The following is a 20,135-nucleotide window of genomic DNA, read 5'->3' as shown; positions in this document are numbered from 1 at the left end:
CTGACTCCACCACCCACACGGTTGGATGTACAGAATGCATCCCTCACGGAAGACCGTAGCCCCCAATACACCGTCCTCCCACAACAAGCGTTCGCACGTCCAGGCCGCGGGCGCCCAGGCGCTAGCGAGCCGCTTACCGGTAGCGGCGGAGCGAGAGCGTGTTGTGCTTGCGCCAGGTGGCGGCCTGGGGGGTGTGGTTGTACTTGGAGCCCTTGCCGAGACCACGGTTCTTCTTGCCCTCCGAAGTAAGGCCACGAGCCTCGCGGTGCTTGTGGACGGGGTTGCAGATCCAGTTGATGCGGGCGTCGCGGCGGATCGCCTTGTGCGAGGGGTCAATGAGGATGACCTCCTGGTAATGTTAGCGGGGATTGCTCTTGCTCTTTCTGCACGCTCGCTTTTGTTCGCAAGACTGCCAGGCAAACTTTTGCTTGTCCTGCTGCAGCAACTCTCGACTCACGTAGAACTTGTAGACACCGTCGGCAGCGACCTCGTACGAGTTGAGGACGCGGAGGTTACCGCAGCGGCGGCCAACACGCTCCTCAGCGGTGGTCTGGAGACCACGCTGGTACTTGAGGTGGTTGACACCCTGGCGGACGGGCTTGCCGTAGGTGGCACCCTTGGGAGCGGGCTTTTTGCGGTTACCACGGCGGACACGGACACGGTAGATCACGTAGCCCTGCTTGGCCTTGTAGCCGAGACGGCGCGCCTTGTCCGGGCGCGAGGGGCGGGCCGCGCGGTGGATGACCGCGAGCTGACGGTACTCCCAGCAGCGCACACGTGCGACGAACTGGAGGACATCCGACTGCTTCTTGGTGTAGAGCTCCGTAAGGTACCTGTTGTCAGCGCTGTTGTTGTGCTCGCTGCTACTCACTTGTAGGCGCCCATCTCGACTAGTCTTGCTGGTTGACGATTTCCACAGACTGCGACCTCGACAACCTTCCCCCCGGCCGTCGCAACCCAGCAGCCAAAACTAGTTTCAAAATCCCGCGGCGTTTTAGAGTGGCAATGGAGGTGTCACGTGATGTACGCGACCTCCACCTGGGTAGTCCACTTGGCATTGGGTGGGCAACCATACAGAATCCATACTGGCCACCTTACCAAGTGCAACGATGAGTTCAAGAAGCGTCCAAGAGGCTTCATATTTTGCACACACTGCTTCTCAGAGATTGCGTTGCGCAGCACCTCACGAGCCACACACACCCACAAGCACTGGCTGCACCGCTCGCCTGGATCTCACACTCGCCGATCGCGTTGGTGACTCTATTCACGTCGCACTGACCGAGGCCCCACCAGGCGATAGGAGATATGCGGCCTGTGGAGGAGGCCGCCGTGACGCTTCTACACGTTGCAGCGGCCGTGCTCTTTTCCACGCTGTCAAAGATGAAACGGGGTCGTCCGTGGTCTAGGTACTAGTTGTGCATGAGCATTCCGCCGAGTTCTGCATGTGACGTGTGGCAGGTTGTCGTATGCAGACAGCGCTACTCATTATTGACATGTATTCGCGCTTGAGGATATTGGTGGAATGGGAGGTTCATGTTAGTGTTTGTCACTCCCGCGGGGTTCTTGGCGAGGTCAGTCACGAGTCGATAAGTTAAAGGAGAATGAATACAAAGTACAGTCGATCAATTATGAATCCTTTTCTTCAAAATCCTTTTATCTGGACTCTGGTCTTCTCTTCATCCATCTCGTTTACCCTCTCTCTCTCCCAGACACACCCACAGACACGCCATCCTTTGCTGTCTGCTCCCTACCGGCCGCTCCACAACCATAACCATAACCACATCCCAAACAGCGGTCACAGGGGAGTAAGTGGAAGTGACCCGGGTCCTTATCTGTGCCGCCCCTATAAACGACCCGCACCCTGGCGCGTCATCCAGTCTCTGTTCAAGCAAAGCGACATCCTTCTGTTACCACCTACTTTGGCCCTCACCCTACCTGGCATCTAACACCACTCTCCACCTCTAACATCCCCTAACATAACATCAACATCATACCTCATACCGTCCTCCCCGCATTCATCCCCATCCAACCCCTCCCGACCACCCCTCTGCGGCGCTAACACCTCGGCCTCAGGCGCCCGAGCGTTGCGCCGAAACAAATCTTACGCTCCGACATGAGCGCGCCGAGCCCTCCGCCACCAGGGCCGTCGGAACAAGCTCCGTCCCCAACCCCACCCACAAAACCGTCTCAATCCCATGGGCGCCCACACTATCCTCTCCAGCCCACCCGTGAGGAGGGTGAGGAGACGTCGCTGCGCGAACCTCCCGGTGCCGACCTGTACCCAAAAGGCATGACCCTCGCCGATTTCCGGGCCGCCGAAGGTGCCTCGGCACGCGCCGCCAAACTGCGCGCCATCTGGTCTCAGCTGCCCCAGCTGCCAGACGTCGACCCAGACCATCCGACCGAGGCGCAACGCATGCGTCTGCCGGGGCAGGACACGCTCGCTGCCCTGAGCCCCGAGCGTGCGGAGCGTCTGCGCACTCTGTATACCGAGGAGCTGGTCAAGCAAATCGGTGAGGACCGACCGGACGCGCTTCAATGGGGTGGAGCCGATGACCTCGAGCCGTATGAGCAAGCGCAGAAGGGTGTGTCGTGGAAGGCGTTCCGGTGAGTCTTGGGCGGCGGGGGCTCCCTGTCTGTTTGTGTATTGACTGTAGAAAATTCCTCTGGGATCAGGAGCGAGACCTGTGGGACGAGTTCCAGAGACTTGACCAGAACAAGGATGGAGTGCTCGATGCCCAAGAGATGCGGACCGCACTCGAACATCAGGGCGTCCATCTGAGCAAGACGGCGGCGTCGGACCTCGTCCGCCTCCTCAGCGGCACGCCCGACAGGGAACATGTGTCCTTTGCCGAGTTCCGCGACTTTCTGCTCCTCCTCCCGCGCCGCGCGACACCGTTCGAGATCTACAAGTTCTACCAGGTGCACAAGCGGTTTAGTGACGGCCGTGGCGCTGCACGCGTCAACATGGACGGCGACCCGATTTTGTCGTTCCCCAAGGCGCCAGGGACTCCGGAACATAGCACGGCGGAAGGCTTCTTTCGGCCGCACGATCACGAGGACCCACAGGACGACCTCGAGGAGACCCTCGACGTGCTCGGCGACGAGGACGAGGACTACTACGAGCCCGAGACGCGGCACGAGGCGTGGCGCTTCCTCCTCGCGGGCGGAATAGCAGGCGGCGTCTCGCGCACAGTCACCGCTCCGTTCGACCGTCTCAAGGTCTACCTCATGACGATGAACATTCCCCAGAGCACCGGAAAGCCAACGCCATTTCGCGCGGTACACGGTCTCATGGTCGCCGTCCGCGCCATCTACAGTGAAGGAGCAGGTGTTCGCGCTTTCTGGGTCGGCAACGGACTGAACGTTCTCAAGATCTTGCCAGAGAGCGCTATCAAGTTTGTGAGCTACGAGCAGAGCAAGCGCTTCCTCGCAAAGTACTGGGACGGCGTCAGCGACCCATCCGAGATCAGCTCGAGTTCGCGTTTCATCGCCGGCGGCATTGGCGGCATCACCTCGCAGCTCTCAATCTATGGCCTCGAGACACTCAAGACGCGTGTCCAGTCCAACGTTGGTCCCAGCAAGGGATGGGAAAGTGTCAAGAAGACGATGACTTTTATGTGGCGTGAGGGCGGGTTCCGGCCATTCTACCGTGGTCTCGGGGTGAGTGGTGCGAGGTCCGAGGTGACGTGACGCGAGCAGGTCAAGGCAACCGCAACCTATTGACACCAGCTCGGTCTCATCGGAGTCTTCCCCTACTCGGCCATCGATATGGGAACATACGAGTGGCTCAAGACGTCTTACTGTCGGAGAATGCGCGTCGATGAGCCGCCAGTGTATGCCGTGCTCTCGTTTGGCGCGCTCAGCGGAAGCATCGGTGCGGCGACCGTGTACCCTATCAACCTGCTTCGAACGCGTCTACAGGCATCGGGCAGTACGGGTCACCCACAGAAGTACAAGGGCTTCATGGACGTACTCCAGGTCACACTTCGTAACGAGGGTTGGCGCGGGCTGTACAAGGGTCTCCTGCCCAGTATCCTCAAGGTCGGTCCGGCCGTCGGCGTGAGCTGGATCGTGTACGAGGACGCAAAGCGCAGGTTAGGAGTATAGTTGACGAGGGGAGGATGGTGATTTGGTGGTGGTGTCCAAGGGGAAGAAGGACGGTAGTGTACTGGTGTAAGACGAACTAGGAGTCGTTGGCCAGTGCCAAAGTTGGCATAGTCATCATAGAACTTGCATCGCATTTCATCACGCAGCGCAATGTACGTCTACGTCTAGCTCTATTGACTCCCCTGCGCGGCTGGTACTGGGGCCTCACCAGGTGCTGCCCCGCTATCCGCCCTCTCAACGTCCTCTTTCATAGTCGACTGCGAGCTCTCCTCGTCCGCAAGCGTTGACTCTGTTTTGGCTGGCGACGGAATGGAGGTGCCCTTCCCCGGTGCCCCGCTCTGTCGCGCCCCGCGAGCCTTGACATCCTCAGCAGCGGCGGCGACGGCGTTACGTGCTCGCTTTCTGGCCAGCAGCTGCTCACGTAACTGTCGCTTCTTGCGGTCGGCAAGGAGCTTCTCGCGCAGCTCAGCCGCGCGGTCGCCGCCAATGCTGTGACCGTTCTGCGCAGGTGGCGTAATCTCAGCAGCTACAGTGTCATGCTTGGAAGGTGACCCTTCGCCCTCCCCGTCTTCAGCCTTGGCGCGTGCGAGCCGATCAAGTAGGCTCTGCCTCCGGTCCGCCGCTCCGCGGATCACGATGCCCGCCCCTGCCACCGCGCGCTGGAATGCCTGCGGCGCAACTGGGCCCACGCGGCTGAGGAGTGACTGGCCGTTCCCCTGCTTCGCCTTCTCGTCCGGCTGGTGCCGCTCGCGCTCGTGATCCCGCTTCTGCTGTCGCTTGTTCTTGCAGAAATCTGGGTCGACCCACGAGTCCGCCTCGTCCCAGCGTCGCAGTGAAAGAGAACGGGAAGGTGACCCCGATCGAGAGCGCGAACGTGAGCGCAAACGGGGCCGGAATGAGTCATAGCGCCCACGCCCGCGAGATCGCGACCTTGATCTCGACATCGATCCTGACAGTGACCGTGATCTCGAGCGCGAGCGCGAGTCCCTCCTCCCCCTTGATCGTGACTGTTCTGCGCCGTCCATCGGCACAGAGCGTGACCTCGAACGCGAGCGCGACCTTCCGCGCGTAGCCTCCTCATATTCCTCGTGGCTGTACTGCACGACGTCGTCCCATACCTCGAGCGGAAACGGCGAGCGGAGGAACGCCGCTAGCTCGTGAGCGAGGTGCTCAGCTGCATGAGGATATGTGTCTCCCACCAGAGGCTCGAGGAGCCGTACAGCAGCCGAAGAGCGCACGTCGACAGCCGAGAAGAGCTTGACGAGCCGCCGGGCGAGATGCGGAACGTCGTGCGGAGGTGCCCAGACACGCAGCTCACGCTCGAGGAAGGTAAGTGCGCGCGCGCGTTCCGCCCCGGATTGTAGATCGCGCGGCGTGAGTGACGCGCGGTAGCCTGTCCACTCGTTGGCGGCGACGTGTCGAGCCCACTCGTTGTTGGCGTAGACCTGGCGACGGCGGTCAACGGCGAGGGCAGGTCCAGCGGTTGACGGGCCGGCGCCAGTGGACGACTCCGGCTGCGGGAGTGTCTTGATGGTGCGACGTGTGAAGCCCTCTTCTAATGGAGGAAGGAAGAACTGACGTCAGCTTGGGAGGCACTCGAAGCTGGTACACACCTTTGTCGGCTGGCTCTGGTCGAGGTCGTGCTCGATGTAATCGCCCATCTCGGTGCTGCACAATGGACACCGGCGCGAATGTTCAGCCCACACACCGAGACAGGTGAACTGGGGTCAGCGCGTTGAGAAGGAAGGTGGCTGGGAAGGGGAAGGCGGTGGCGCAGCGGGTGGAGGCGATGTGCGGCGGGCAATGGACTTACGCAAAAGATATGGGCGCATCCTGCGCGTGCAGGGTCGCGGATAGGGAGGAGACAGATGCAGCACCTTTCTTGATCGTGGTGTTTTGATTTTGATAGATGTGTTGCCCGTGTTGAGCGGCCCATTGCGAGGAAGGAAGAAGTGTGAAGAGGATGTTGCAAGAACGATGATTCAAGATTCCAACGGTTCCATTTCAACCTCACTAACCCGGCTGAATGGGTAATGTCCTAGGAATTTAGGAATAGGGAGAGGTTGTGCCAAGAGCCACAAACCCAAGAGTTTGAGCCATGTACCGCGTTGATGCATGTTTCTGCTTAGGCTGAACGACCGGCCTTGAGCCTACAACTGATGCATTGACTAACATTACGAGACTAAAACCCTAATCCTGGGCGCGCGCAGCAATGCGCGCGGCCTGAGCAGCTGCAGCGGCCGAGTTAAAGTTCTCACCAGCAGCACCGTCAAAGCCGGGTGCAAGCTCGTCCTCGTCGATATCAATGTAGTCCGAGTCGCCAGAGTCCCACTCGTAGTCTTCCTCATCCTCCTCTTCTACAGGTTCTTCCTCTCCAGCCATCTCCTCGTCCTCTTCACACCACGTCTCGACCGCGGCAATGCCCTCCCTGCCGATGAGCACCCTGCCTACTTGGGGCGGGAGGTAACCCGCAAACCACAGCTCGTCGGCCCACTCATCCGGCCGTACGCGTAGCTCAAAGTTCTGGGTGGATGGGTGTAATAGACCCTTGCCATCTGGGTTTGCAGAGACGTCCGGGTCGCCGAGTGCCGCGAGCGGTGGTACGCGAGCTGCCAGCTCGATGGTGATATTTTCGATGCCAATACGGGGCCACAGACTGCGGTCTGTCGGACAAAGGATCTGTGCAGCCTGAGGGTCTGCAGCGATGAGAGTGAGGTGCGAGCACACTTTCTTGTCCTCCCTCAAGGCATTGGTGGCGTAGCTCCCTTCCTCCCTTGGGAGCTCGTATTGTGCCCACAGGCCCAAGACCCCCGCGAGTCGCTCACGGAGAACATAAACGACACCCCCCACACTATCGTCATCGAGGAGAAGCGGGGCGGCGGAGTGCGAAACGATCGGTAAGCAGTTTGCGAGCCACTTGAGAGGGCGAGGACCGTTCGGTGCGTGCACGAGGCGACTGTGTGACTCAGAGTCGTCGAGGCTTCGCCCGGACGACCTACGTGACGCAAGTGGGGTGTTGGACTCACTCGCCAGCGCCGGAGAGAGAACTTCATCCGCGAAGATGGGCAGGTCGGGATCGAACCTCTCGAGTATGAGCGTTTTGGTTGGAGGCGGAATCTTGCCGAGCTCGGCTGAGACCATCCGAACACATCTCCGTACAATGGTATGCAGCGCGTCCGAAATGCTGAACACGATGCGATGTTCCCCGTTGTCTAATAGCCACTCGAGGTCCTGCGTGATGGGGGCAAACGCGGCCGTATTCTGATCCGCCAAGCCGGGCGCCAGTGTAACCCGTGGTGCTTGGATGAACTCGTCGAGTGTCTGTTCGACACGCTGGCATGTGTCCAACTTGACCTTTGACGCCCGCGACGCCGCGTCCATCGCGAACGCAGCGTACTCTGCGCGTGCAGCAGCTTGTGCTTCTGTGAATGGACCAATCATGCGGTCGTCCGGTGCTGTTCCCGCATCCTTGAGGGCCTGCTGGAGGGATAGCAGCCTCGTCCGGTCGAGGGGCACGCGCGGCAGCGGATCGCGGTCAGACCAATCCAACCCCTGCTTTCCTGCATATAGCCCAACGAGCCACTCGAGGAGCATCGCATGCTGAGAGCGTGAGAGGGCTTCAGACTCGGCGAACAGTGCAAGGTCGAAGCGCTGCCCGGTGATCACAGCGGCGAGCCAAGCGCGCTGTCGCTCCGAGGCGAGCTGCTGCTCCTTAGTGCTCGGTCGCTTCATAGGGCACTGCGAATTCGCCTCCGGCGGAGATGGAGCCTGTTCATCATTCGAAGCGACGGCGGGCACGAGTTTGTCAATCACGTCGGCAACGAGGGCGGGGTGGGCCGAGTTTGGAAGGCTGTTCGAAACCACGCGCCCGACGAGTTCAGCAGGCCACATGCGTAGCTCGATCTGGGCGGTGCGGGGAATGTTCGATGACAGCGCCGAGAGAAGGACTCGCGCGGAGACTGCGTCCGGAACGTATACGTCGTGCATGGCGAGGTGGTCGAGTGAGAGGAGGTAGAGGAGACTCGGGAGGGTGTCGTCTATAGCACTCGTGGCACGAGATAACGGGGGCGAAGAACGGCGAGCCATCGGCTGGGCCTGCATGTGCCCAGCCGCCTGGGGCTCGGGAAGGGGCTCGGGAAGGGGCTCGGGAAGGGGCTCGGGAAACTGCTCAGCGTGCCCGTTACTGCTCTGTGGAACACCTGCGAAGTCGATCCCGTTCAGCTTCGTGTCAGTTGAGAGGGAATGCTGCCTGGTCACTACCCCAGCAGCTAGATCATATAGCTTGTCGTGGGAACTTGTGTGCGAGACTGTAGGCCACACATCGAGTGTGCGCACAAGATTCGCGCGAGTTAACCCCATACTGGGAATGGGCTCGTAAAGCGCAGTGTAGAGCCCACGGATACCACTGTAGCCGACGCGCGGATGCGCATACAGCGCAACCACGGCGAGAGGATACAGGTCGTTGCAGATGCGCAGTGGGGCTGTGTGCTGTGGGGTGGGTGATGCGAAGTGGTGGGCGAAGATGCGTGCCCATGCCTGGGGAGGGAGGCCGGCAATGAGGTGCCCATCGCGGGGTGGGTCGAGGGCCTGCTCCCACCGCTCCGCATCGGATAGCTGTTTGGGGATCCGGTCAGCTTTGGAGATGGCCACGACGGGGTCGTTTGGGTCGTGAAACAATGGGACAGTATCCTCCATGGTGCTGGACGACATTATGACGTGCGTTGGTACCTCACCCTGGTGATAGGATGTTGATGCTGATGGTGACGATGATGGTGATGTCTGACCCAGTACTGCGTGTCAATGAACGAGTGTTGATGTTGAAGAGTTAAGTGTCAGTGGGAAGAGTGCGAGGTGTGCAGGTGTGAAAGGGCTGCAGATGGTGCATGTGTAAGACACTTATCTCTTCACACTTGTGACCGACTGGATGGTGAGGAGTGGCAACTCAGGCACACTACATGCAACATTCCGGACATCCAGATGACCAGCCGCAGGCCCCGTACTGCAATCATGAATACCATTGTCGTCACACCTCCAGAGGTCCCGGAGACAAGGCACTAATGTACAGCATGCTGCGAAACACACTGTCGCACTGCCACAAGCGTACCAGCCCGCGGGCGCAGGCCTCACATCTGCACATACAATAGCCCACACAATACCACCTACGCATTCCACTCTGGCTTCATCCAGCTGGGTATAACATCATCCGATAATACTATGGCCGCTTTCAACTCGCTATTAGCGGCCGCTGCGCGGCGCAATTCGTAAAAAGAGGGGGATAAGAGGGAAAGCGGGTCCTTCAGCGTGAGAGGGTCATGAACATCGTTGGGAGAGCGCAGCCTAGCGGCGGACAGTGCCGCCCTGGCGGTGGTACGCGGCCATGTTGTCGATCTCCGACTCGAGCGCCTTGATCGACGTGTGGGCCTGCTCGAGGTCCTTGTTGAGGCGGTCGCGCTCGGCAATGAGGTGCTGCTCCCACTGGCGGAAACGGGCCTCCTCGACCTTGACGTTTTCGGTGAAGCGCCGACGGAGCGCCTCCTCCTCCTCCTTGAACTTGGGGTTATCGAGCTTCTTGACCTTTGGCTCGCCAAACTTGCGCGTCTCCATCTGCTGCAGGCGGTAGGCCTCGTAGTGGGTCTCCTCGGTCGACGAGATCAGGTCGAGCATGTAGGTGCGGATGAGGAGGGAGCGGAGCTTTCTGAAGTCGCAGTGGTCCTCGTTCTCGACCTCGGCCACACCCCAAAGGTACTGGCGGCCCTTGACGACACGGCCGTCGGCAGTGCGGACGTCATCGGTCGAGCCAATGACCGAGAAGGGCATGATGGCCTGCATGAGGCGCGCGTTGTCGGCGGCAGCGTCGTCGTCGACATCGATGGGCGGGGTGTACACCTTGATACCCTGCGCGTGAATGACCTCGCGGACGCGCTGCTTGAAGAACAGCAGGTCCTCGGGCGTGAGGGTGTCGGCCTTGGCGACAACCGGGATGAGGTTGACGCGGGTACCAAGGCGCTTCATGACCTCGACGTCGAGGGGCTTGACGCTGCGAGAGGTCAGCAGGCGCGTCTGGTGGTCGCTACTTGAATGATCGCGCAAACTCACGTGGTGCCAGAGGGGCGGATAAAGTACAGGCAGGCGTGCACACGAAGGTCCTGCTTGGTGATACGCATGGGCTGCTGCTCCTGGCGCATGTACGACTCGTGCTGGTCGTCGATAAACTCGACAATGGGGGCCCAGGAATCGCGGTTGTTGACGTAGTCGCCGAAGCCGGGGGTGTCAATAACCGTAAGGCGCATGTTGAAACCGCGCTCCTCGAGGTCGGCACGGAGAATGTCCACCTCGGTCGTCTTGTCGAGCTGCTTGGCAAAGCTGGGGTTAGCCATCACACATTATGCGCCAGCACACAAGGCGACTCACCGCTGACGGTAGTTGCGGGCGTTGGAGATCTCGGTCGCAAACAGCGTGTTGATAAAGGTCGTCTTACCGAGACCCGACTCGCCTGATGTGAGCTGGAGCTGGAGCTGAAGAAAAGGAGGGAGGGACGTGGAGACGAGTGCGCGCGGACCACTTACCAACGACCATGATGGTGAAGTGCGAGCCGCGCTGGTTGACGATCTTGTGCCTCTGAATGTTAGCGAGGTGCTGGGTAGTATCTGCGAGCATTGCGCGGACGCTCCCAGTGATGGGGCGCGGCGTGCGATGCGCGTTGGCGATGAGGACGGACCTGGTTGGGCAGGCTGGAGGGTCAGTGCGTGTTCACGACGGAGGGGGAGGGGGAGGGGGAGGGGGAGGGGGATGTGGAGGGGAACGTTGGTGGGGATGAACGTACTTTGCGATACCGATCTCGCCAGACATTGTTGATATGTTGAAGGAGGAGGGAGGAAGGAGGAAGGAGGAGAGGGAGGAGTGATGGATGGGGAGGAGTGGTGGATTGGTGGAGAGTGTAAGAAGAGAGAGAGTGAGAGTGACCAGAGGGTGACCAGAGGCCCGGACGCGGCGACAGGGGAGTTGGATGGACACTACTACCAGTAGACGGGAACGAAGAGGGACAAGAGGGACGTGTCTTTGTCCCATCTAGTGAGAGACCAGAGACCCCTCCTGATCCCCTACGCGCCAAAGTTCCTACAACCCGCCTGGACCTCCTCTAACGCGCTCAGGGTCACACCAAGCCGGCATTTAGGCATTAGAGCAGAGGTTTCAACCCATCACAACCACACCACACTCTCAACGCAAGGGGAAGCCTGCAACACGGAACCAAATACCACGCGACGAGCATCATCCTGCATCACCACTCGCGACACGCTCAGAGCTGCTCCCAATATTCCAGACTGAACATGACGAGCAGATAGGAAAAATTAGTGATGAAAAGACGGGATCCAAAAGAATGACCTCTGGCGGGATCGAACCGCCGACCTCATGCGTAACTCGTATTCACGTGTTAAGCATGCGCTCTAACCAGCTGAGCTAAGTGGCCTGTTTTGTTATATTTTCGTGTCTGTTGTGGCTCCATCAGATCGGCAGCCACTCAAGCCTGGTCTCGCAGCAACCGTCCTATGCATACACACGTCCTCTCACTGCAAGACTAGGTGGCTTGTGCGGTGTTGCGAGGCGGAGGTCAATGGAAGCAACACCACGTACAAGTGGACGTTTGCCCTACCACTAGATGCAATTTCCAACACTCTTAACACTTTTCGTGTCGGTGATAGTCGTAGACGTCTACTTGATGGGCTTTGGAAACAACTAGACAAATTCGCGCCTGTTGGATCGGAACGTACTATCCTGTGTGATCTTGACGGTTTCATTGATGTTGGTTTCGAGGCGTGACGAGTGTGTGGCGTGGACAGCACAGGTGCTCCCCAAACTGCGTTTCATGGAGAGCACAGATACAGATACTTTCACAATGTCGGGTTTAATCCCAGTTCCTTTGGTAGCAGCAGCTCACGCGTGGGAATAACTGCCTCCAATGGCCATCCATGTTAATACCGTCTGCACACGTAGAATCGGACGCGGGAAGCAAAGGCCCATCGCTGGTTTACTGTAACGTTCAGTCACGACCAGAGTCCATCTCAGTGTGCGAACCGTCAACGCGTCCCCTCCTTTGAATACTATGGGAGTCAGCCCAGCTGGACAGGAAGTGCTTGGGGCGTGAGCATTCTCGTTTACTCGCACGAGGGCAGGCATGCTGGTCCTGCAGGGCTGGGAGGTGCTTCTCGCGCACGGACAACATGTCGCTCCCGCGATATTTTCTTGGTTGCGTCGAGAAAGACATGTGGACTGGGACACTGGGTGGTCCGGGGCTGATGTTAAACACGGCCAAGGTAAAGGCAAAGCGGATCAGCGTGATGGACACGGCTTAACCCCCTCGACAGCGAGCACTGACGAGGTTTGAAGCTGTGAGACTAGAATGCGACGACGCTTGATGCTGTGAGACTAGAGGCTGACGACGTTTAACCAGATGTACTTTGACAGTGATATCTTTTACAACGTTTCTACCCTACTAGAACTGCTAATTGCGAGTGGAGTTTTGCTGATGGTCGGATATGCGGCTTGTTTTGAACTGGCTTTAAAGCCGTCGCTGCTGCTCACTCACCCCAACAGGCCCTCCCCGTTCAATCTCGCCGGTCCCACTTGCCATCTCTGCAGTCGTCAAGTCATCACGCGGATGTGGAGTGGTTCAACGCCTGTCTGCGGTCGATAAACCTGGCGTCAGTTGTCCGCCTCCCAGCTCATCTCACACGTCGTTTTGCTAGAAGGCGCCCTAAGCGCCAATAGCCTTGGCAGCCTGGAGGAAGGCGATAAACTCGGTTGGGAGGCGGGCCGCATCCGACTTGCCGGCCGATCCCCAAGCGCGCGCGAGGGCGAAGAGGTATGCGGGCGGGTGTCCAGAGGTAAACGTGGCGAGGGGCCACGATGAGGGGTCAAACGTCGGGCGTCCCCGGGCTCCAGTAATAAGGTTTGAGCTCTCCAGTGATGCAGTGCTGCTTGGACGGCGGCTACGACGAACCTCTCTCCACGGGTCGCGCTCGTTGGTATGAAATCCAACCCATTCGTCTTCGTTTCCGTTCGCGTCGCTTGGATTGAGACCGAGAACATTGGGTCCATCACTCCGGTTCCTCCCATCCCACTCGACGCTGGGGATGCGAAGCGTCTCGACGCATACCTCGATACTGTCCGCGTAGGCACCGACAAGGAAACCGGGGAGGCCGAGGACAGATTGGTCGCGGTTGCGGACGCGAGCTTGGAAGTGGGTGACAAAGTTTGAGAGAGCGGCTTCCATCTGCCACCTGCCGAGAAATGCGGCGAGAGACTGTAGGTTCTCAATGTTCCAGGACTCGCCCGAGCCTAGCCGGCCCTTGGTTAGGAGGTGGAGAGCGAGACGGAAGATTGCCGCCGTCTCAGTCGAGTCCTTGAAGGTGATGGAGAGAGAGTCCTTGGCGTGTTGGTAGAATATGGTTCTAGTGTCAGCGGGGAGTGGACAGGGCTTGTTAGGTTGAGCGGAGGGCGTTTAAGCGTGACAATGGCGTGGTTTACTTTCTTTTGTCTGAGAACGGCACGCTTGAGGAACACACGAGGAACACACGCCGAGACGCACAGACCTCGCCGAGGGAGGCACTGAGACCGGAGACAGAGACGACTCACGAGCTCGACATGAGGTGGTACGAGGGCACGCGGAACATGTAGCAGTCCGAGGTGATCACTTCAAAGTCGCCCTCGGTCCACTCGGTGTCGTCCTGCAAGACGATGGTTGGTGCTGGAAGGGGGGTTATGGGCGTCATGCTCACGTCCGAGTCGGCCAACGAGGTGAGAGTAGAGAGCATGATTGATAGTGAAATCTGCCGAGTGGGTGAGTGGGGTGCGAGCGAGTGGGTCGTCTCTCGTACTGCAGAGGCCAATGAAAGTACGAGCGGGAGGGAGGGAGAAGGAATGGGGGAAGGGGGGGAGAAGAACGAGAACAACGTGTGATAAGACAGGGAGAGAGTGCGGAGCCCACGCTGTTTGTGGGGTTGAGGCGGGTCAGTGCAGGGCAACGCCTGGTAAGTCGTGAGAGCAGAGGGGCCACAATAGGGCGGTGACGGGCGAGGTGGTGGTCACTGCGCACCTCGCGTCCCCTCTCCCTCAAACTGTTAAAGGCAGACGCGCCATCAGTGGGCCCGAGCGGTCCACCCGTGGACCGCGGAGTTGGCTTTGCACCGGCATGTCCTTGAACCGTGCATACATACTTGTCTCAATCCAGGCAAGTAGTGCGCCTACAGCGTCAACAGCTGCTCGAAGAAACCCTGGTAGCGGCCCTGCTTGTCCCGCGCGTGGATCTCGAGAATCCAGTGGCGCTTGTGGCCGTTCTTGCCTGTCGAGGCCATGGTGGACCCATTTCCGTCGGCAATGTACAGACTGATCTTGTCGCGCGGGATGCGCTCGTGTGGAAAGTGCCCGACGATGTGGCCCGCAATCGGCGCACCCCAGTCGTATCCGTCCTTGGCCGTCTCCTCTTGCGCAATCTTATACAGCTCTTCTCCACTCATGTCAGGCCGAGCGTCAAAGCGCGCCTTGATGCGTTGCCAGATAGGCTCGAGCGCAGCGACCATGGCCTTCTTCTCGGGGTCGTCGCCCAGCACGTACGTGCGCCCAAAGTCGGCCTCCCACTTTTCGAACACTGTCATTGTCAGCTTTGTCGGGGAGAGAGCATACCCGGCCCAAGGTCGATGACGAGAATGTCATCTGCCTCGATCTTGCGGTCCGGTGGGTTGTCCTCGAAGCTGATGTCAGCTGGAAAAGTTTGGAAGAGGCAAGACTTACGGGCGGAGCGTGTTCGGTCCACTCCGGATGATGCGCTTGTGCCAGTGCGTGCGCACGCCGTACTTGGTCTCACCGAGGTGGTGGATCGCGTCAGAGAGCGCCTTCTCCGTCATGCCGACGGTGATGAGCGACGGGATCTCATTGAACATCTCGACGGCCTTCTGCTCGGCGTCGACAAGTGAGGCCGTGTACGCCTTGGCTTCGGCGGCGGATGGAGTGACCACGGCGGCGGTGCTCATGGTGGCGTAGCTTGTTGCGACGGTGGGGTAGTGGGAAGCGTGAGGGAGAGTTAGCCTGTGGTTGATGACCTAGTGCGACTCGACTCGACCGGAAGCGTGGGCTTGAGGCTGCCGGCGGGGCCGAATTCCAGCATCGGCATCCTCCGAGCATTCCGCGCCCATTGAACCCAAGTGGTCACCTCGTTTCTTTAGCCGCAGCATATGTGTACTATCTTCCAGTCACCCATACAAACAAGGTCTCACTTGCGCACCAGTGCGTTCCCCCCGAGCCGCGCATCTCGGAGAATCCATAGATGACCTGCTGGCGTACTTGTCTTGCTGTCCTTGTCTAGACAGCCGTCGTCGACTTGGACTGGCGACATTTTGGTGAGAGTGTGGTTGAGATGGAAGTGATCTGTGGGTGACTGAGCTGTCTGGTTCCGAGTGGCGTCCTGCCAGTGTCAAGCTAGAAGGGCAGTACATGGTCGCGTTGGGTGAGCCTGATAAGTTGGGCAGCTGGCACATGATGGTTCTCAAAGCTTGAAAGAGCAGCGACGTCATGTGGTCATTACCAGGCACACGACCATAAACAATGTCCAAGGCTAGACCGAGAGGAGCGGGATACAATCTATACAACTTTGTCGAGTCTGGAGAGTTGGGAAGAAGATGCAGACTGCGCAAGCACAACTCCGCGCACATCACTCAAAGTAGTATTCGTCGATCTCGGCGTCGTCCGGATCGCGACGGTCTCGCCATCCAGGTTTGAGTAGCCGGAGGTACTTCTCAAACTCGTCCGCCAGCGACAGTCCAGCTGGTGCAGTCGAGCCAGAGAGCTGGCCGTGTGCGCGTGTAAGCGCAAACTGGTACTGGAGGGGGATGCCGAGGCGCCATGCGCTCTCGGGCCAGCTGCGCACGTCCCAGATACTCATGCCGGGTCGTGCGCTCATACGGTGATGCAGTCGACCATTGTTGCCGCGCGGCCACGTCTCGTTCCCTCGTTCCTGTACTAGCAGATGGCACAGATCGCGGTCGTCTGCCGCCGCAGTGACGGCAAAGAGCTCAAGGCTCCCGCCCCACCCGCGCAGGATGGACACCTCGCATTCAGAGTGGATGAGGCGCCTGATGGGTTCGCAGTCGTACTTGTCCACGAACATGACGAGTTCGCGCATGTCGGTGCAATTGCCGAAGACGTGTGAGCGGATGTCGCCTCGCACTGCTGCGCAAAGGAAGAGACGGATTACCGACCCCGTCTCAAACTCGCGGTCTGTAAAGGTCACGCTGAACTCTTGCGTCCCATCTCCAAGGTTGTACATGTCCCGGAACACCTTGCTGTGGCGTCAGCTAGGATGGCGTGTTTGAACATACCTGTGGGCAACGAGATAGCAATGGCTCACACGGAAACGATGGTTGTCAACGCTGATCAGCTCGCAGTCGCCTTCCTTGAACGTCTTGTCATCCCGGATCGTGTCCGAGTCGACCGATTCCGTCTCACTGGAGATTGGCCCAGCGTTGAGGGCGTGGATGAGGTCTGCTCGAGTTGGCATGAATGAGTTAGTGAGAGAGTGGAAGGTGAGAGTGAGATGGTATTCATTAGATTGCCACCTATTACCCTGGTTTCACGTTTCATAATCACCATCGGGGTCTTTCCTAATCATATTACAATACTGCATTACGATCGACGTCACTGCACCGCCCGGAGTTCTTGCTCGGGGCCCAGATAATCGTCCAACATCCAAGCCTTGGGACCGGCCAAACTTGGGGAGCTAAGCAGAGTAGCAGACTAGATGTTACTAATTACATGCATGTCTCTACAACCCCGCGACTTGGGGAGGCCCACGAATAGACTGAGGACTCAAAGAGTTGTGGACAACTAAACGGCATGGAGGGAGCGCTACCAGCTTGGCAGCAGCGTCCGCCCAGCAGAGGTGTAGAATCTGTCCCTGCAGCAACTGACAACTCACATAGCCTCGTAGATGAGGGGTGAAGCTCGAAGAAGTCGCGCATGATGTACGCGGGCCGCGGCGGAGAGCCTCCTCGTCGCTCTTGCGGAGCGGCGGAATGCCGAGGGAATCTTATGGCCTGAAGCTCGCCCGCATCAAGCTGGCACATGAGCACTTGCACCCAGCACTCTTCGACTCACCATGAGGGTTGCGCCGCGGGATTTGCGCGAGATAGTGCAAGAACCCTTCTGCCAGCGTCTCGTCGGTCCCGTGGTCCCCAAACGCCCGTGCCACAGCGTACAGGTATGTGTTTGAGACCCCGGACGACCAGAGGTAGGCAGGCCAGAACCTGGGGTCCCAGAGGCTCTCTTTGCGGTGATGTGAGAGCTCGTACTTCTTGCCCCCAGCGCCTTCTTTTACGCTCCTCCATTTCGAGTTGCGCCGCGACGTAAGTATCAGGGCGCAGAGGTTGTCGTCCCGCGCCATGCAGGCCACGATGAACGCTTCTAGTGTGGCAACCCGCGAGTGCTTGCTCTGGACTGCCATGCCGAGTCTAGCACATAGGAGCTGGAGGGGCTGTTGGCAATCCCACTTGTCGAGGAAGACAACCAGACCTTTCCAGTACTTGAGGTGGCGATCGACGTGGAGCTCGCCATGCGAGACGAGTTGGAGATAGAGGGCAAATACGTGGCTCGCCTCGTAAACTGGATCCGTAAAGGTGAGCTGGTGCTTGCCGCCAGCGTCGTTGTCCATGTGGTGCGCGTCGCGGAATACTGAGCTCGGTCGTCAGCAGGTGTCGTACAGATACCTTACCTGGAGCTGAACAGGTGGTAGGAGGGAACGAAGAAGCGGACGTTGTCAGAGGTGGTGACTTCAAAGTCACCTGTTGTCCATGTCATGTCGTCGCGGATCTCGCACCGCACCGAGCGACCTCGGTGTGTGCGCTTGAGCTACTGTCGTCCAGGTGCTCGCTGTCCAACCTTGCACGCTTTGTGGAGTGGGTCGAGGTCGACATGGTATCGCTTACTGGGTAATGGGGTGATGGGAGGATGGGAGGATGGGAAGCGTCGGATGATATCAATTGTATCCAAATGTTCAAATAGCAAGCCGTCGGTATGAATAATGCCTCGACACAACTCGAGACATGTGTACCTTGTTTCCCAGCGCGTGCACCATCCAGTCTCAAAAGCCGTTCATGGCTCTCAACGGCGTGCTGTGGCATGTGGTAAACTACACTGCTCCTCCCGCAACTACTCTCTGTGTTATGCATACTCCTCTGTCTTGGTCCTGCCACGCGCGCGCAATGCCAGCCCAATTGCAGGCTCTGGCGGCCTCAACCCTGTCACTATTGGCAGAAAACGTGCGCTCAAGCTCACTAACCTAGTCCGTAATAAGGTTGAGGTAGTGCTCAAACTCGTCGGCGAGCGAATTGTCAGAAGACATATCGCAGCTGCCGTAGGCGCGTGCCAGGGCGAACAAGTACGCTTGGGGGATCCCGCTGTTCCATGTCGACGCTGGCCAGTAGTTGCTGTCCCAGACGTTCTTTCCAGCCATTCCAGCAATTAGCTCATCTGAACCTCGACCCTTGTCTCGTTTCCATGTATGGTTAGCTTGCCTGACGAGGATGAGGCGGCAGAGAGGGATGTTGGAGGCATTGGCGGCGACGAGGAACCCGGCGTGAGCGTCGATCTCACCCTTCAGCACAGCATTCTCAATCCTGGAGCACATGAAGCTGCGTGCCTGGTCGCAGCCGTACTTGTCCAAGAAGATGGCGAGCTCCTTCACAAACGGCAGATTGTACAAGGTGACAAGACGGCCCTCGACGACGAGGCTGAGGTACAGGTGAATCACGGCGGCGGTCTCGCACAGGGGGTCCATGAACACGATCTTGAGGTCGCTCTCACCGGCAACACTGTGCGCGTTGCGGAAAACTGAGCTGGCCGTCAGCGGTGCGATGTGGGGTTGAGTACCTCGACGAGTAGAGGTGGAAGCTGGGGACGCGGAACCGGACGTTGTCCGATGTGATGATCTCAAAGTCGCCTTCAGTCCAGTTATCATCGTCCCAGACACTCTCGGTGCTGCTTTCGGATTCCGATTTGTTGGACATGGTTTGTGAAGGATGGTGGGTGGGGTGGGTGGAGTCAAAGTCAGCGGTCGCATTGTGTCAGACAACAGCTTCAAGTGATTAGAAGCTGTGTCTAATTGGATTATAATACTGCTTATGACTGTATTACAACTCGGCATTCATATAACCACTCAAAGGGGGAGGACTGGATAGGATAGATAATGGACAGGGTGGAGGCCGAATGTGGTGCGAGTAGGGAGGCCGATGCACTGAAACAAAAGGCAACAATCAGAGGCGAGTGCGCTTTGACGAATAGGAGCATACGTAGCAAACTTGTTCGTAACACGCAGGTTAATGACATGTCAGCTCTCTGACCAGCTCTTTTACTGTGGATGCTGTGGATGCTGTGGTTAGTGGAGCAATTGAGCCATTCACCTATGCAGAGCGGAACCAAATAAATGTGATTGCCTACGTCATTCTAATAGGTATTTTCTAATGGGCAATCCTAATGAAAGTCGTAGAGGGTCTCAAATGATCGATGGTCACGGCGATGGCAACTCTTCTCCATCCTCCCAATCAACCACCTCGACCATATGTCTTACCACACACTCTGACGGAGACATTGTTGTGGTTAGCACCCCAATGAAAGTGTCCAAGTCAGAGATAGGTTCGGAAGATCGAAGCGTTCGACATGGAACAGCCTCTCAGAATATCTGGAACCCGCGCCATGGCCAGCCTGGATGTTCTGATGAGGGCTGCCTATCAATTACCTGTTCGCACTTGCTCGTGCGTACGGTAAACGCGAAGAGTCGTCAATTGCCGACCAGTTCACCAAGTTCTTCGCGGCTGAGAAACCTCGGCATGCGTTAACACTCTGACATGCGTTTCAGCCGGTTGTTCAGTCAAGGACGAGGGGATATGGACGGAGGGGAGCATCGAGATCCTGTCGGCAGACAATGTGCGGTCCCGCGTCCCCCGATTCTACATCATGGCTGCGAGGTGCCCGGGAGTCTC

General features: G+C 58.5%; 10 protein-coding genes across 10 annotated transcripts; 1 reads left to right on the top strand and 9 right to left on the bottom strand.

The window, feature by feature from the left end:
• Positions 1 to 133: 133 nt before the first annotated feature.
• Positions 134 to 885, bottom strand: rpl15 (uncharacterized protein; the record flags this gene model as incomplete). Its single annotated transcript, XM_060602462.1, has 3 exons — positions 134 to 349; positions 458 to 833; positions 872 to 885. 3 exons carry the CDS (start codon positions 883 to 885, stop codon positions 134 to 136), a joined length of 606 nt encoding a protein of 201 aa, XP_060458853.1.
• A 1,228-nt stretch (positions 886 to 2,113) lies between these two features.
• Positions 2,114 to 4,110, top strand: CcaverHIS019_0600460 (uncharacterized protein; the record flags this gene model as incomplete). Its single annotated transcript, XM_060602461.1, has 3 exons — positions 2,114 to 2,607; positions 2,658 to 3,663; positions 3,733 to 4,110. 3 exons carry the CDS (start codon positions 2,114 to 2,116, stop codon positions 4,108 to 4,110), a joined length of 1,878 nt encoding a protein of 625 aa, XP_060458852.1.
• A 170-nt stretch (positions 4,111 to 4,280) lies between these two features.
• Positions 4,281 to 5,942, bottom strand: CcaverHIS019_0600450 (uncharacterized protein; the record flags this gene model as incomplete). Its single annotated transcript, XM_060602460.1, has 4 exons — positions 4,281 to 5,684; positions 5,724 to 5,778; positions 5,819 to 5,831; positions 5,924 to 5,942. The coding sequence occupies 4 exons, from the start codon at positions 5,940 to 5,942 to the stop codon at positions 4,281 to 4,283; spliced, it is 1,491 nt and encodes a 496-aa protein (XP_060458851.1).
• A 358-nt stretch (positions 5,943 to 6,300) lies between these two features.
• Positions 6,301 to 8,805, bottom strand: CcaverHIS019_0600440 (uncharacterized protein; the record flags this gene model as incomplete). The annotated part of the gene is made up of 1 exon (XM_060602459.1): positions 6,301 to 8,805. One exon carries the CDS (start codon positions 8,803 to 8,805, stop codon positions 6,301 to 6,303), a length of 2,505 nt encoding a protein of 834 aa, XP_060458850.1.
• Positions 8,806 to 9,447: 642 nt separating this feature from the next.
• On the bottom strand, positions 9,448 to 10,959 carry spn4 (uncharacterized protein; the record flags this gene model as incomplete). Its single annotated transcript, XM_060602458.1, has 6 exons — positions 9,448 to 10,147; positions 10,207 to 10,473; positions 10,522 to 10,603; positions 10,677 to 10,728; positions 10,829 to 10,841; positions 10,934 to 10,959. The coding sequence occupies 6 exons, from the start codon at positions 10,957 to 10,959 to the stop codon at positions 9,448 to 9,450; spliced, it is 1,140 nt and encodes a 379-aa protein (XP_060458849.1).
• A 1,903-nt stretch (positions 10,960 to 12,862) lies between these two features.
• Positions 12,863 to 13,922, bottom strand: CcaverHIS019_0600420 (uncharacterized protein; the record flags this gene model as incomplete). The annotated part of the gene is made up of 2 exons (XM_060602457.1): positions 12,863 to 13,559; positions 13,744 to 13,922. 2 exons carry the CDS (start codon positions 13,920 to 13,922, stop codon positions 12,863 to 12,865), a joined length of 876 nt encoding a protein of 291 aa, XP_060458848.1.
• A 429-nt stretch (positions 13,923 to 14,351) lies between these two features.
• On the bottom strand, positions 14,352 to 15,137 carry CcaverHIS019_0600410 (uncharacterized protein; the record flags this gene model as incomplete). Its single annotated transcript, XM_060602454.1, has 3 exons — positions 14,352 to 14,755; positions 14,791 to 14,858; positions 14,899 to 15,137. 3 exons carry the CDS (start codon positions 15,135 to 15,137, stop codon positions 14,352 to 14,354), a joined length of 711 nt encoding a protein of 236 aa, XP_060458847.1.
• A 677-nt stretch (positions 15,138 to 15,814) lies between these two features.
• Positions 15,815 to 16,660, bottom strand: CcaverHIS019_0600400 (uncharacterized protein; the record flags this gene model as incomplete). The annotated part of the gene is made up of 2 exons (XM_060602453.1): positions 15,815 to 16,445; positions 16,482 to 16,660. 2 exons carry the CDS (start codon positions 16,658 to 16,660, stop codon positions 15,815 to 15,817), a joined length of 810 nt encoding a protein of 269 aa, XP_060458846.1.
• A 551-nt stretch (positions 16,661 to 17,211) lies between these two features.
• On the bottom strand, positions 17,212 to 18,071 carry CcaverHIS019_0600390 (uncharacterized protein; the record flags this gene model as incomplete). Its single annotated transcript, XM_060602452.1, has 4 exons — positions 17,212 to 17,216; positions 17,257 to 17,834; positions 17,870 to 17,939; positions 17,975 to 18,071. The coding sequence occupies 4 exons, from the start codon at positions 18,069 to 18,071 to the stop codon at positions 17,212 to 17,214; spliced, it is 750 nt and encodes a 249-aa protein (XP_060458845.1).
• A 365-nt stretch (positions 18,072 to 18,436) lies between these two features.
• Positions 18,437 to 19,163, bottom strand: CcaverHIS019_0600380 (uncharacterized protein; the record flags this gene model as incomplete). Its single annotated transcript, XM_060602451.1, has 2 exons — positions 18,437 to 18,992; positions 19,027 to 19,163. 2 exons carry the CDS (start codon positions 19,161 to 19,163, stop codon positions 18,437 to 18,439), a joined length of 693 nt encoding a protein of 230 aa, XP_060458844.1.
• Positions 19,164 to 20,135: the final 972 nt, after the last annotated feature.

Source organism: Cutaneotrichosporon cavernicola (assembly GCF_030864355.1).
Source record: "Cutaneotrichosporon cavernicola HIS019 DNA, chromosome: 6".
Taxonomy (NCBI): domain Eukaryota; kingdom Fungi; phylum Basidiomycota; class Tremellomycetes; order Trichosporonales; family Trichosporonaceae; genus Cutaneotrichosporon; species Cutaneotrichosporon cavernicola.
This window is presented reverse-complemented; position numbering and strand designations above follow the sequence as displayed.